The sequence below is a fragment of the Cyanistes caeruleus genome, unplaced genomic scaffold (genome assembly GCF_971803275.1).
Source record: "Cyanistes caeruleus unplaced genomic scaffold, bCyaCae1.hap1.1 HAP1_SCAFFOLD_78, whole genome shotgun sequence".
Lineage (NCBI taxonomy): Eukaryota > Metazoa > Chordata > Aves > Passeriformes > Paridae > Cyanistes > Cyanistes caeruleus.
The window spans coordinates 437,501-453,249 of record NW_028255889.1 but is presented as its reverse complement, the minus strand read 5'-3'; the positions used below and the strand labels follow the sequence as shown (position 1 = coordinate 453,249).

The following is a 15,749-nucleotide window of genomic DNA, read 5'->3' as shown; positions in this document are numbered from 1 at the left end:
AAAATCCCACAAAATTCCACAAACATCCCCACAAACGCCCTAAGTCTTATCAAAACCCCACCAAATTCCAGAAATATCCCACAAAATCTTTACAAATTACCACACAATCTAAGAAAAATACCTCAAAATTCTTCATGTCTTCTCAAAACCCTACCAAATTCCAGAAACCTCCCACAAAATCCTTTACAAGTTTCCACATATCCTAGAAAAACCCTCAAAATTCCTCAAGCCTTCTCAAAATCTCACCAAATTCCAGAACATTGCATGACATTTCAAAGAAATCGCACAACATTCCAGAAACCTCCCACAAAATTCTTTACATTTTCACAAAACTCCACCAAATTCCAGAAACATCCCACAAAATCTCCACAAATTTCCACACAATATAAGCAAAATACCTCAAAATTCTTCATGTCTCCTCAAAGTCTTTCGAAATTCTACAAACATCCGACACAATTCCCTAAATCTTTTCAAAACCCTTCCAAATTCCAGAAACATCCAACAAAAACTCTTTCAATTTCGACAAAATTCCACAAACATCCCACAAAATTCCAGAAAAATCTTTTCACAACCCTACCAAATTCCAGAAACATCTTGCAAAATCCCTCAAAAATCCCACCAAATCCCAAAAACATTCCACGGAATTCCACAAACATCCCAACACACTCCCTAAATCTTCTCAAAATCCTACCAAATTCCAGAAACATCCAACAAAAACTTTTCCAATTTCCACAAAATTCCACAAACATTCCACAAAATTCCAGAAAAATCCCACAAAATTCCACATACATCCCAACAAACTCCCTATGTCTTATCAAAACCCTAACAAATTCCAGAAATATCCCACAAAATCTTTACAATTTACCACACAATCTAAGAAAAATACCTCAAAATTCTTCATGTCTTCTCAAAACCCTACCAAATTCCAGAAACCTCCCACAAAATCCTTTACAATTTTGCAAAACTTTCTCAAATTCCAGAAACATCCCACAAAATCTTGACAAATTTCCACACATCCTTGAAAAATCCCTCAAAATTCTTCAAGTCTTCTCAAAATCTCACCAAATTCCAGAACATTCCACAACATTTCAAAAAAATCGCACAACATTCCAGAAACCTCCCAGAAAATTCTTTACATTTTCACAAAACTCCACCAAATTCCAGAAACATCCCACAAAATCTCCACAAATTTCCACACAATCTAAGAAAAATACCTCAAAATTCTTCATGTCTCCTCAAAGTCTTTCGAAATTCCACAAACATCCCACACAATTCCCTAAATCTTCTCAAAACCCTTCCAAATTCCAGAAACATCCCAAAAACTCTTCCAATTTCCACAAAATTCCACAAACATCGCACAAAATTCCAGAAATATCTTCTCAAAACCCTACCAAATTCCAGAAATATCCTGCAAAATCCCTCAAAAATCCCACCGAATTCCAAGAACATTCCATGGAATTCCACAAACATCCCAACCAACTCCATAAATCTTCTCAAATCCCTACCAAATTCCAGAAACATCCCACAAAATCTCTTCCACTTCCCACAAAATTCCACAAACATCCCACAAAATTACAGAAAAATCTTTGCAAATCCCCACCAAATTCCAGAAATATCCCACAAAATCTTGACAAATTTCCACAAATACTAAGAAATACCCACAAAATTCTTCATGTCCCCTCAAAGTCCTTCAAAATTCCAGAAACATCCCACAAAAATCTCTAAAAATTTCCACAAAATTCTACGAAAATTGCACAAAATTCCAGAAAAATCTTCTCAAAACCCCAACAAATTCCAGAAATATCCCACAAAAACTTGACAAATTTCCACAAAATCTAAAAAAACCCTCAGAATGCTTCATGTCTCATCAAAGTCCTTCAAAATTCCAGAAACATCCCAATAAACTCCCTAAATCTTCTCAAAACCCTACCAAATTCCAGAAACATCCCACAAAAACTTTTCCAATTTCCACAAAATTTCACAAACATTCCACAAATTCCAGAAAAATCCCACAAAATTCCACAAACATCCCAACAAACTCCCTAACTCTTATCAAAACCCTAGCAAATTCCAGAAATATCTCACAAAATCTTTACAAATTACCACACAAAGAAAAATACCTTAAAATTCTTCATGTCTTCTCAAAACCCTACCAAATTCCAGAAACCTCACACAAAATTATTTACAGTTTTGCAAAACTCTCTCAAATTCCACAAACATCCCACAAAAATCTCCAAAAATTTCCACAAAATTCTACAAACATCCCGCACAATTCCAGAAAAATCTTTTCAAAACCCTACGAAATTCCAGAAACATCTAGCAAAATCCCTCAAAAATCCCACCAAATTCCAAAAACATTCCACGGAATTCCACAAACATCCCAACACACTCCCTAAATCTTCTCAAAACTCTACCAAATTCCAGAAACTTCCCACAAAATCTACAAAAATTTCCACAAAATTCCACAAACATCCCACAAAATTCCAGAAAAATCTTTTCACAACCCTACCAAATTTCAGAAATATCCCACAAAATCTTGACAAATTTCCACAAAATCTAAAAAAACCCTCAAAATTCTTCATGACTCCTCAAAGTCTTACAAATTCCAGAAACATTTCACAAAATCTCCAAGAATTTCCACACAATCTAAGAAAAATACCTCAAATTGCTTCATGTCTCCTCAAAGTCCTTCAATTTCCAGAAACACCGCACAGAATTCTACAAAAATCACACCAAATTCCAGAAACATCCCACAAAATTCCACAAACATCCCAACAAACTCCCTAAATCTTCTCGAAACCCTACCATATTCCAGAAACATCCCACATAATCTCCACAAATTTCCACACAATCTAAGAAAAATACCTCAAAATTCTTCATGTCTCCTCAAAGTCTTTCGAAATTCCACAAACATCCACACAATTCCCTAAATCTTCTCAAAACCCTTCCAAATTCCAGAAACATCCCACAAAAACTCTTCCACTTCCCACAAAATTCCGAAAACATCGCACAAAATTCCAGAAAAATCTTCTCAAAACCCCACCAAATTCCAGAAATATCCCTCAAAATCTCCACAAATTTCCACACAATATAAGCAAAATACCTCAAAATTTTTCATGTCTCCTCAAAGTCCTTCAAAATTCTAGAAACATCCCACAAAATTCCACAAACATCCCAACAAACTCCCTAAGTCTTATCAAAACCCTACCAAATTCCAGAAACATCTCACAAAATTCTAGAAAAAGCTTCTCAAAACCCTACCAAATTCCAGAAACACCACACAAAAACTTGACAAATTTCCACACATCCTAGAAAAATCCCTCAAAATTCTTCAAATCTCCTCAACATCTCACCTAATTCCAGAACATTCCACAACATTTCAAAGAAATCGCACAACATTCCAGAAACCTCCCACAAAATTCTTTACATTTTCGCAAAACTCCACCAAATTCCAGAAACATCCCACAAAATCTCCACAAATTTTCACACAATTTAAGAAAAATACCTCTAAATTCTTAATATCTCCTCAAAGTCTTTCGAAATTCCACAAACATCCCACACAATTCCCTAAACCTTCTCAAAACCCTACCAAATTCCAGGAACATCCCACAAAAACTTTTCCAATTTCCACAAAATTCCACAAACATCCCAACAAACTCACTAAGTCTTCTCAAAACCCCACCGAATTCCAGAAATATCCCACTAAATCTTTACAAATTACCACACAATCTAAGAAAAATACCTCAAAATTCTTCATGTCTCTTCAAAGTCCTTCAAAATTCTAGAAAAATCCCACAAAATTCCATGAACATCCCAACAAACTCCTTAAATCTTCTCAAAACCCCATCAAATTCCAGAAACTTCCCACAAAAACTTTAGAAATTTCCACACATCCTAGAAAAATCCCTCAAAATTCTTCAAGTCTTCTCAAAATCTCACCAAATTCCAGAACATTCCACAACATTTCAAAAAAACTGCACATTCCAGAAACCTCCTACAAAATTCTTTACGTTTTCACAAAACTCCACCAAATTCCAGAAACATCCCACAAAATCTCCACAAATTTCCATACAATCTAAGAAAAATATTTCAAAATTCTTCAAGTCTAGTCAAAATTCCTCAAAATTCCAGAAACATCCCAGAAAATTCCAGAAAAATCCCACAAAATTCCACAAACATCCCAACAAAATCTGTATATCTTCTCAAAACCCTACCATTTTCCAAAACCATCCCACAAAATCTTTACGGATTTCCACAAAATCGAAGAAAAATCCCTCAGAATTTTTCAAGTCTCCTCAGTATCCCACAAAATTCCACAAAAATCCCACAAAATTCCAGAAACATCCCACAGAATTCCACAATTATTACACAAAATTCCACAAATATCTCCGAAAATTCCAGTAAAATCTTATTAAATTGTTAGCGTTCAGGAACACACATAACCACAAATGATTATATGCGGGTGCTTTATTAAGAGATCTGGGTGTCAGGGGTACACATACCCAAATCTCTCTCATCTTGGTTTTGGGTTGAACATATTTTCATAGTCTAGCATTATATAACTCACATATTAATTATTAACCTTACATTGTTCTATTGTATGCATTGTTTTTACCCAAGCATGGATTTCTCCTGATCCACCCCAGCCCCCTAACATTGTTCCTCACGTTCTTTAAACAATAATTACAGCTAATCACATCTAACAATTGTATCATGATCATCTACTGATTACACAGGTGCAATTTTGACCTGATTTTTAGCAAGTACAAGGCCTAACATTTCCCAGGGCCAACTTTTCCAAGGCCTTTCCAAACCTAACTAACTTTATAAGTCCCCAAATTTTCTAACATTTTGAGACCTTTTACTATCACTTACAGGACTTGTGTGCTCCAGACCCCTCACCAGCCTTGTTGCCCTTCTCTGGACACGCTCCAGCCCATCCATGACCTTCCTAAATAAATTGGGGGCCCAGAACTGGACACAGCACTCGAGGTGCTGCCCAACCAGTGCAGAGTAGAGGGGAGGAATCCCTGCCCTGCTCCTGCTGGCCACACTGTTCCTGATCCAGGCCAGGAGCCATTGGCCTTCTTGGCCACCTGGGCACACTGCTGGCTCATGCCCAGCCTGCTGTCCATCAGTGTCCCAGCTCCCTTTCTGCCTGGCTGCTGTCCAGCCACTCTGTCCCCAGCCTGTAGCACTGCAGGGGTTGTTGGGGCCAAAGTGCACGACCCGACACTTGGACTTGTTAAACCTCACCTTGCTGGGTTTGGGCCCTGGATCCAGCCTGTCCAGCTGCCTGTGCAGAGCCCTCCTACGCTGCAGCACATCAACACTCCCAGCCAAGCTGGTGTCACCACGGTTCCATGGGGCCCTAGAGTGTCACAATGGTCTCCAGGATTCCATGAAGCCTCCCAGCAATCCAGTTTTGGATCATACTGAGAGTGACTGGACTCATACTGGGAGTATCTGAGAATGACTGGGAACATACCATGCACATCATCCCCCATACTGGGGGTGACTGGGAGCAACTGGGAGCGTGCTGGGAGCCAACGGCATCATACTTGGGACTGACTGGGTTGATCTAGTCAGAGGCAAATGGGACCATCCTGGGAGTGCTGCCATGTGACAAGGATCATACTGGAGCTTACTGGACTCATACTGGTGTTGAAAGGGAACAGCTGGGATCTCTGAACACCAAAGGTTCCTTTCCTGCTCACTGAAGAAGGAGCTTCCCAGTGTCCATGTGTGAGGGGACCTTCACCTGAACCAGATGCTGTTAGGAGAAAAAGCTGCCTCTGCTGGAAAATCCCACACAAGTCAATGCCAAGAGAGAGCATTTTACTTTCAAAACTTCCCTCCAGGAGCCACAGTCCTTTTGGATCACACAGCAAGCAAAAGAACAGCACAAAATATAAGGCTGTGTCCAGTTTTTGGCTGGGTGAGCAAACAGAGGGAGTGCCAGGGTTGGCTGCCACAGACTCTCCTCTTGGGGAACAGAACACCCCCAGGCTCCATTCCAAATGCTGTGCACACCCTGCTGGCTACAAACAACCCCTTTTTTAAGAAGTTGTTGGCAGGAGCTCTCCCAAATAAATGGCATCTTAATGGCAATTTTCATTCAAAATCACCTCCGTTCCAAAGGATGAACAGAAAGCCCACAGCAATCCCAAAGGCACACATGGTGCACCTGGGGAAATCCTCGATTTAGGGGCCCAGTGGGTTAAAAAATACCCATAAGAAGCCACAGAGTCCAGTGTGCAAACTGCAACAACCACTTGCTGGATCATTTTGGCTGTGCTGCACATGTCTGCAGACTGTCTGTCCCCCTGAAAGGACAGAAGGACACCCATCAGGGGCTGGGCTGGCTGCTGAGAATGCCTCGGGCAGGACAATCCTCAGGCAATGAGCAGGCGCCCAGAGCCTCTCTGACACTGAGGCCTCTGTGCCCCACAGCAACGGGAAACACCACAAGGACACGGCAATGTTCCTGTGACATCACAGCAGCAGCTCCCCCAAAAATTGCCTGCAAGGTTCTCCTGGGTCACCAAGGAGCACAAAGGACCCTCAGAGGGCACAACCTATTGCTCAAAGGATCCAAGAGGAGCTCAGAAAATGCAGCAAATGAGGACACCCCACAGCCCAGTCTGAACACTGAGAAGGAAGAAAGATGTGACCAAACCAAAGGAAATACAACTTTTGGTCACTGATGCTTCTGACTATAACCAGCAAGGCTTGTTCCATCTGGGATCTTTGTTCTAGAAACAAGCAACATTCTCTGCTGTAACTGTACATAAAGCTGGAACTTGGGGAAAAGAAGTCTTGTGTGACTTCTTGGACATCTTGTGGCTGAGGGTGTCCAAGGCAATGAACTCACAAGCGGGGTCCCTGCCCTCCCGACTGACAGCTGCCATCTCTCCTTCAGCCCCATGCGTGTCTCCAACAACCTCCATCCACACACTCCATCCACACATTCCATCACCAGCCAAAGATCCTCATCGACGAGGTCACCCAGCATCCCTGAGGCCACAGCAGGGAGTGCTCCTGGCATCTGGTACAGCACTGTGGCTTTCCTGGGATCCTTCTGGTGCCTGTGGCTGAGAGGAGTGGGGTGGATGGAACCAGGACGGGTCACAGATCAGCAGCCCCACTGCAAGCAGTGCTTTCTCCTGCTGTGTGGGGACCGTGGGGTGACTGATATTGGGACTCCTCTGGCTTTGGCTCCTGCAGACCACACAGTGGCTCAGACACTGGCCTGAGGGAAGGGGTCTCATGGAAACCCGGCACAGGCATTTCTCTTTGGAGAGGGGGTTCTGCAGGGAGAAGGGAGAACAAGAGACGTTCCTGTCTCCTGAGATTCCCCCTCCTCTTTCAGCAGCCATACCACAATCCATCAATACCAGAGTTCATAGGATCACTACCATGCCAGGGAGCACAAGGCACTCAAAACTGAACCCTGCCAGAGCCCAGCCCTGCCTGCCCATTTGGAGGGTGTGGGGGAATGGAATTTCAGCAGGAGCTGACCCACAATGATACTTTGCCACTTGTGGGTTTCTCACAGCCTTAGAAGGAGTTTGAGATCTCTGTCCCCAACACCCGCTCACCCTTCAAGTGCACACACGTGCCTGGGGGCAATTCAGGGTCCCTGGAGTGGTGGCTGCTAATCTTGGAAACAGGAGCTGTTGTCTTTTCCAATGGCCTTAACTCCCTTCTACCTATTAGAAAGTGGGTGAGTAAAGGAAATGACCCTGGAGGAAGGGGACCAGAACCTTGGAAAAAGATGAAACATCTTTTGTCTGAATTACAAATTAAATCCCTTTCATTTATTTCTTTAGTACTACTCTATTACTACAAACAAAAACATGTTTCTGAGCTGATTGTTGGGATTCGGGGCTTTATTTCTTGGTCTTGTTGTTATTATTATTTTTTAGTATTACTTTTCATTGTCAAGACTTTTAAATCTTAGACATAAATAACAAATGCTGGATGTCACACACTGGGAAAATTCCCTTGTTTTTCCCACCAGAATTAAACTGGACACTCAACTCCAAGTTGCCAGTGGATTCTAAAGACGGAAAATCCTGTTAATGCCGGGTTTGGTGTGGTTTGGAGCTGGGGAAGGGTCTCATCCCCTCCCAGAAGTGCCCCAAGCCCGCTCTGCTGCCACGTCTGCGCTCGCGGCCCCTCACGGCGGCCCTGCCCTGGGGACATGGTGGGACCCCCTCCTGCCAGGGCTGAGGCTCCTCATGGCCCCTCACAGCCCCTCATGGCCCCATAGAACTTCTCATGGCCTCATAAAACCTCTCATGGCCTCTCATGGTCCCTCATGGCCTCTCAAAGCCCTTCATGGCCCCTCATTTTTCCTCACGGCCCCTCTCAGCTCCAGGCGCGGGGCTCCTCCCAGAGGAGAAGGGGTCGGGCCCTGCTCTTTCTCCTTTTATTTCGGTCCCTTCATAGCGACGAGTAAACAAAGGCTGAATGAAGCCTTTCCCCAGCGTTTCCCTCGCGGTTCATTGCAGGCTGAAGCTCTGTGCTGGCGCTGGCCCGAGCACCAACATCCCTGCAGCCCCCAAGGCCTTTGCTGTCCCCCCGTGTCCATTCCCTGTCCCCGAGTCCCGCCCGGCTCTGGCAGCAGCAGCAGCCGCAGCGCAGCGGGCGCAGGCCCGGCCCGGCCGGGGCTCCCGGCCACGAGCAGCAGCAGCGCCGGCCCTTCCCATCTGCTCCTGCCTCGGCTTGCCAGGGCTTTTGCCAGGGCAATTCTGGACTACAGCAACAATCCCCCACAAACAGCCCTGATTCCTCAGGCCCGCCTCTGCTGCCCTCAGCCAGCCCTCAGAGGAAGAAAGGATCGGGTTCCAGCGCTGTTTTCAGCACTGTTTTACTCACCCTGAGGTGACAGCAGGAGGCTGTTGGGGCCTTGGCCTTGGCAATTGTGGATCCCAGCTGATCTTGCCCCTCTTCTGCTTGCCACTTGAATTTTAGCAGTACAGCTGCAATTGCCTCTTTCAATCAGTGCTACCCACTGTGCTTTTCTGACAGGGAACTCGGACTGCTTGTTAAAAAGGCCTCATGAGTAGTAGATCTCCAAATGCTCCCAACTCCCTGAGCACAAAATCAAAGAGAATTAAAGCCACACAGGTCACATTTGCAGTGATCAAACACAGCCCTGTTGCTGCTGCTGCTGAAATAGAATCAACTGACAGAGGCCATCACAGAAATTGCCTTTACAGTGGCAAATAAAATGAAAAAATCGACTAGGAGAAAAAAACCCCAGAACTCCCCAACTCACTTCACTGTTTCTACCGAGCAGCAGAAGAAAAAGGAACAGGGCACCTTTCAGGCAGTTCCACAAGCTCAGGGCTCTCATTTCATGGGGAATCTGAGATGCAATTGGCCTTTTTCAAAGGATAAAACAAAGGGAATGAATTGGAAATTATTAGGAAAAAATGTACCTTCTTATATACAAAGTTCACCAAGTCATTCCCTGCATTTCTCCTTTTCACATTCTTTCTGTCATCCAGAGAGGTCCAGCTTATCATGTTCTGATGCTTATCATCAACTGATTGTGCTCTTGATTTCTCCCAGTGCAAGAGATGTAGAATCATCTAAACTGAACACAGAAACAAACTCTCTCTGTCAGCCCATCTTCATGTTCCAGATCACTTTCAAGGTGTCCATGGGGGATTTGGAATGATCAGCTCTCCACTTCTGGCTGCACACCCTGGAGATTCTTTCTCCACATTCAGCCAGGCTTGTATTCCCTAACAATTCCTGGTACCTCATCATGTTTTCTTTGGGTAGAAGAGTAACAGTGGAAACCTTACCAATGGCACAACTCCCCAGTGCACAAGGAAAAGAAAGAACAAGTTTCAAGTGCTTCAAATATTTGTTCTGCTTTGCTGCAAGAGTTGTGCTGCAGTCACTTACAGTGTGGGAAGCCAAGAGAAGCTGCAGCTGGGGGCACATCTTGTGATAGGAGCTGCGCCTTGTTCTCCAGGACAGGTTTTTGGAAAGAACAGACGGGACTGTGGAGAAGATTCTGGGAAAATTGAAACAACTTTCTTATGAAATGAGAATCAAATCAAAAGAAACAACCAATATGTTTTTCTCTATTTTTCTCTATTTATTTTTATGTTCCCCTTTTCCATCTTGCACTTTCTCCATCCCATTCATTCCAAATGGATCTCACCTCTAAGAGCTGAGACTTGGCAAGTTTTAGACACTGTAAAATACCATGAGCTATACCCAGTTTGCCTTGCCCTGTTTTCCTTGGAAAGCAATGCTGGAGACACAAGTGCAGTGCTTGGGTCGGGTACAAATTCTGCATTCAGGGAATGTGCTCAGATGGTGCCTGACCCTCAGCAGGGACATGGTACAGCAGCAGCCAAGGGCATTCCTGTGCCCCTGTGCAGGAGTCAAGACTCTGGCTCTTGGCTCAACACGGCAAAGTTCCCGTGTTTGACCAGGCTCAGGGGCTGCCCGGGGAGTGCGGGGCTCGGGCCGGGGCCGAGCGGGCAACGGACAAACGGACACGGGGACAAACGGTCCCGGTGCTTCAGTTGCAGCGGCGGCAGCGGCAGCAGCAGCAGCAGCGGCGGCAGCAGCAGCAGTGGAAGCAGCGAAAGCATCAAATTTATCACTTTTCTGTCTCTCCTCTCCCTTTCCCACGGACCCACATTCCCTCCGGGTCTCCCTTTTCCTGCGTCCCCCCCTCTTCCAGGTTCCCTCTCCCCGTACCCGCCCGGGCCATGCCCCCGGCCCGCCCCCGGACCCGCCCACGGGCCCAGGCGGGGTTGCCCCGGCCCCGGTCCCGGCCCCGTCCCCGTCCCCGGCCGTCCCGCCGTGGTCTCGCCTCCGCCGGGCTCTGGCTGTGCTGGCGCTGGCGCTGCTGGGCGGGCATCATTGCCTGGGGCTGGGGCGGAATCGCTGCCCTTTGGCTCCGCCTTGCCCGATCCCGGCCCCGGCCCCGACGCAGGCTCCGGTCCCGACCCCAGCTCCGGTCCCGACCCCAGCCCTGCCCCCGGCCCCGGCCCCGGCCCCGGCTCCTCCCGGGTCCCGCGGAGGACACAGGCGGCGCGGCCGCTGCCGCCGCCTCCGCTGCGGCTTCCCCGGCCCGAGCTCCGCCGCTCAGCAGCGCGGCCGCTGGCCCCGAGCCGCCGCTGCCGCGTTCCAATGAGGGAACGCCTGCGGATGCCCGGCCCGGGGAGCTCGGGGAGCGCTCGGGGGCCGTTCCTGTCCCCGGGCCGAGCGCTGATGGCCACGACTCGCCCCCAGGGAAGGCGCAGGAGGCCCTGCAGCAGCGCTACGAGCTGGGCCCGCTGCTGGGGCGCGGCGGCTTCGGCAGCGTCTTCGCGGCCACGCGACTCTCGGACGGCGCCCCGGTGAGCGGTGGGCAGAGGAGGAGGAGGAGGAGGGGGCGGAGGAGATGGCGGGGGCGCGGCGGGGCGGGCAGCGAGCTCAACCCTCTGCTGCTCCTTACTCGCAGGTGGCCATCAAATGTGTGCCGCGGGATCGCGTCCGGCTCTGGGGCGAGCTGGTGAGTGTGCGGAGCCAGCGGCAGAAGCCGGGGCGTGCCGGGCAGGGATGAGCCGGGGCCCGGCGGGGTGGGAGCCGCCGAGAGCCCTGCGGGGAGAGCGGGCGCGGGGTGAGCGAGGTGTGCAGAGCATCCCGGGCTGGCTGAGGGGTCCCAGGGCCCTGGCCCGGCCTCAGCCCCACTGACAGCACCGTGCTCCTCCCGCAGTCCGACGGCACCCGTGCTCCCATGGAGATTGTGCTGCTGGACAGGGTTTCCTCTGGCTGTGCTGAAGTCATTCAGCTGCTGGAGTGGCTTGAGCTCCCCGACAGCTTCGTGTTAGTGTTGGAGCGTCCACAGCGGTGCCAGGACCTCTCGCATTTGCTGGCGGAGCGGAGGTTCCTGCCAGAGGAGGAGGCGCGGGGGCTCTTTCGCCAGGTGCTGGAGGCCGTGCAGCACTGCAGCAGCTGCGGGGTCCTGCACAGGGACATAAAACCGGAGAACATCCTGCTCGACCTGGCCACTGGGCAGCTGAAATTGATCGACTTTGGCTGTGGCGCCTTCCTGCAAGACACAGCCTACACCCAGTTTGCAGGTGAGCCCTCGCAGGGGATGCTCCTGGCCATCTCATGGCCCAGCCTGGCTGTGGCACCGGGGATTCCCCGTGGTGCTGCCAGGATGGGATCAATGCTTGAGGCAAATTGATTTGGATGGGGGTATGAGGGGGACCAGCTCCCAGCCCTGCCAAGAGCCTTCAGCACCCACTGTGCCCTGGGCTGGGGCTGGGACAGCCAGCCTGACAAAAACCCCCATGGGGGTAGCAGAGGGCGGGGATCGGACCCCATGCCCCAGAGAGTTTAGTGAGTCAGCGAGGAAGGGCTTGAACTCCTCTGCTCCCCACGTTTGCCTTGGCCTATTAACAATGTTTTGGAGGCCATGCAGGCAGCGAGGAGAGTGTGTTTTCTCTACCACGGGGTGTGTTTTTATTTGGTTGCCATGGTTGGGCCTCCCCAGTGCTTCTGCTGCCCTCTTCCAGCAGCAGTGGCTTCTTTTCCAACCCTGGGTTTGTAGCCAAGTGCCAGGTGCTGGCAAGAGGGCAGTGGGTCACCCCGTGTGCCGCTGGGGCAGCCCCCACATGCCCAGGGATGCTGGGGCCAGGCTCTGGGAGCAGCAGCATCCCCCTGATGAGCTCCATCTGTGTTCCACAGGAACCCTGTCCTACAGCCCACCAGAGTGGATCCACCAGCAACGCTACCATGGCCAGGCAGCAACAATCTGGTCCCTGGGCCTCCTGCTCTACCAGCTGGTCATAGGGAAGCACCCATTCATGAGGGGCCAGCAGATCATCTGGGGGCGGATCTTGTTCCCACGACGGCTCTCCCAAGGTGAATCCTCATCTCTGGGCACAGGGGGAACACCAGGCTTGGGAGACAGCTGTGGGCTTATGAGCATCCTGCTCTGGCAGCTGCTGAGGAGGTGGCACATGTCCTGCTCTCCTGCAAACAGGGAATCCATGGGGAAGTTGAGGCCCAGCTCTGGGCACACCCAGCACGGCCTGGGCACTGGAAGGGGGCGGCAACTTCTCCAACTGACTGGTGATTCCTGGTTTCTCTCTTCAGAATGCCAAGATATTATTAAGAGGTGTTTGTCCATGCAACCCTCGGACAGGCCATCCTTAGAAGACCTTTTGCACGATCCTTGGATGCAGGCTGTTCATCTGCCCTAGGAGATGGGAGAGATCCACATGCACAGTTGGATCCAGGGGCCTGGCAGGTAACAGCTCCACACATTTCTTGGCAATCGGTGGCAAAGCAAACCAGGCTGTTTTTGTCGTGCCTGTAGCTCTGAGCAGGGGTCATCAGAAGGGAACACACAGCTCTTGGGCTGGAGCTGAGCTGGACACCTGGTGTGGCAAGCACTGGTGGCCACCATTCCCCCTGCTTTTGCTTGTCTGCTTCACTGATGGCTGGGACCCTGGGCAGAGCACTGACAGCCTGGTCTGGCCCCTAGGCAAGGAGAAGGAGCCCCTGGAGAAGCTGTTACCAGCTGGGGCTGCTGCTGGAGACACCAAGGGCAACCTCAAGGATGGCAATCTCTTCCTCCAGCTGGCCAGCTGAAGATGATGGATTTCAATTCTGGCATGTCTTCTTCAAAGACTCGCTCCACGCCCAATTTGCAGGTGAGTCCACAGCCAGGGGATGCTCCCTGATCTGGGCATGGCACAGCCTGGCCAGGCACCAAAGGTTCCCCCCTTGGCTGGGGTGGATGCAAGCAATTTTTCAGTTGGCTGCCAAGCTGCTTTTTGTCTCTGGACAGCTGCTGAGGGGCTGGGTCTGCCGTGGCTGGCTGCAGGCTGGGCACATGGCCTGCCCTCCTGCTCTGCTCCCAAAGGCAGCAGTGATGGGCAGCTTTGGGCCCAGCTCTGAGCACGGCCAGCATGGCCTGGGCACCGCGGGTGGCTGGGACAAGGGGACAGGAGCCTTCAGCTGACGGGCAGTTTCTGGTTTCTCTCCTTGCAGCCGGGCTCTGCAGATGCTGAGGCTGCTCTGGGCTCTGCCAGGGCTCTGCTGGGCTCAGCCCCAGGCACAGCTAGGCTCACCCTGCCCTCCCATTGCTCTGACAGCTTTGCATCACACGAGCCCGTTCCCAGCACACCGCCTGAGCTTTCTGCTTTTGCAGGTGAGTGAGACTCTCCTGCAGGCCAAGAGATTGCAGTTAGGGACACACATATAATTGGCAAGGACCCAAACTCTCCACAGTCCCAGCTGAATGCCTGCATCTGCACAGGATGTTTTCTGTGTCCCACTCTTCCTTTCTTTTTGGCTGCAATTGTGCAATTGCACTTTCTTCCTCCTCTAGAAGTGCCACTGCTGTGTTCCTGAGGCAGTTCAGTCTGGAGCTGATGGATGAAGAATCGCCCCTCTGCACTTCCAAACCAGAGCAAAAAGCTGTAAGTGGGACTTTGCATCTTTAAGAAACCCCTGAATGTTTGAAAGGGAATGTGCAGCTCATTCACAGGGTGAGAAGGAAGGGCACCTTCTAAAGGATTTGGGGTTTGACAGAGTTTAGATTCCCAGCGCTGCTTGGAGCTGGCAAGGCGCAAAGCACTTTCTTCTTGCTTCACTCCAATTTCACCACAATTTAAAATAACAATATTGGAATCAAACCCCAAAAACTTTTTCAGAAAGGTTTCTGAGGCCGGTAAGATGCATCATGCCATCAGCACATTTACAAAGTAAATAACTGTGTTTTATGTTTCAAAAGACCAATTACACCTTAATTCAAAGTTAGAGAAGATTTTTCACTGTACGCTTGGGTTCTGTTTTTATCTTTCACATTTTATAGAAGTTTTTTTTCTTTTATTTTTCCACATTTTTCCCCTTAAAACAGAAATCATGCTATGAAAAAGAAGTGTCCTTTGCTCCTGGTTCCTGTGTGGAGCAGCTCCCTTCCCGCTGGCTGAGCTGCTCAGGCAGAGCCCAGCAGCTCCTGGCCCTGCAGGGCTGAGGCTTTTTCCCGTTGCTGGGTACAGACTGATGGAGCAGCACTGCTGAACACAGGGACACGCAGAGGGAGCAGAGCAGCTGCCTTTGCCCAACTGAAGCTCCAAGGCCAAACTCTGAGCAGACACGGCTGGAAGAGACTCGCAGGTTCCCTGTTGGCTCTGCTGCCCCACTTGTGCCCGGCCCATCTCTGCGTGAGGCACAGGGAGAAGAAGGGGCAGCTCCCTCCCAGCCCCAGCCCAGGGACCCCTCCAGCCCTGGGCCTTGGGGCACTGTCAGCACCCGCTCCTCCAGCCACGGCTTCTGCTGGCACTGACAGCAACAACCAAACTGGGGCTGGTCCTGAGGGAGCAGCAGCAGTGCCTGGATCTGATCCCTCAGTGTGGGGCAGTGCTGGAAATATGATCGCAGCAGCAGCACCACCACCAGCAGCAGCACCAGCAGTACCAGCAGCACCAGCACCACCACCAGCACCAGCTTCACCAGCAGCGCCAGCAGCAGCACCACCAGCAGCACGATCAGCAGCAGCACGAGCAGCAGCACCAGGGGCAGGATCAGCACCAGCAGCAGCACCAGCAGCACCAGCAGTACCAGCAGTAGCAGCAGAACCAGCTCCAGCAGAACCCGCTCCAGCAGCTCCAGCAGCAGCAGCAGCACCAGGGGCAGGATCAGCAGCAGCAGCAGCAGCAGCAGCAGCAGCAGCAGCAGAACCAGCTCCAGAAGCACCAACAGCAGCA

At 49.9% G+C, this 15,749-nt stretch overlaps 2 protein-coding genes across 2 annotated transcripts in view; both read left to right on the top strand.

The window, feature by feature from the left end:
- The window catches only part of LOC147646793 (serine/threonine-protein kinase pim-1-like), a 33,118-nt gene that overhangs the window by 16,418 nt on the left and 951 nt on the right, over positions 1–15,749 (top strand). The window contains exons 2-10 of the mRNA XM_086872944.1: positions 11,205–11,378; positions 11,483–11,533; positions 11,738–12,104; positions 12,718–12,894; positions 13,129–13,282; positions 13,520–13,688; positions 14,029–14,188; positions 14,369–14,459; positions 14,900–15,749. The exon at positions 14,900–15,749 is cut by the window's right edge and continues 951 nt beyond it. Coding sequence (XP_086729070.1) covers positions 11,205–11,378; positions 11,483–11,533; positions 11,738–12,104; positions 12,718–12,894; positions 13,129–13,235 — 876 coding nt within the window. The 3' untranslated portion in view covers positions 13,236–13,282; positions 13,520–13,688; positions 14,029–14,188; positions 14,369–14,459; positions 14,900–15,749. The remainder of the gene's footprint in view (positions 1–11,204; positions 11,379–11,482; positions 11,534–11,737; positions 12,105–12,717; positions 12,895–13,128; positions 13,283–13,519; positions 13,689–14,028; positions 14,189–14,368; positions 14,460–14,899) is intronic.
- Positions 13,239–15,749, top strand: part of LOC147646792 (uncharacterized) — a 4,256-nt gene continuing 1,745 nt past the window's right edge. Inside the window, exon 1 of the mRNA XM_086872943.1 lies at positions 13,239–13,282. Coding sequence (XP_086729069.1) covers positions 13,239–13,282 — 44 coding nt within the window. The remainder of the gene's footprint in view (positions 13,283–15,749) is intronic.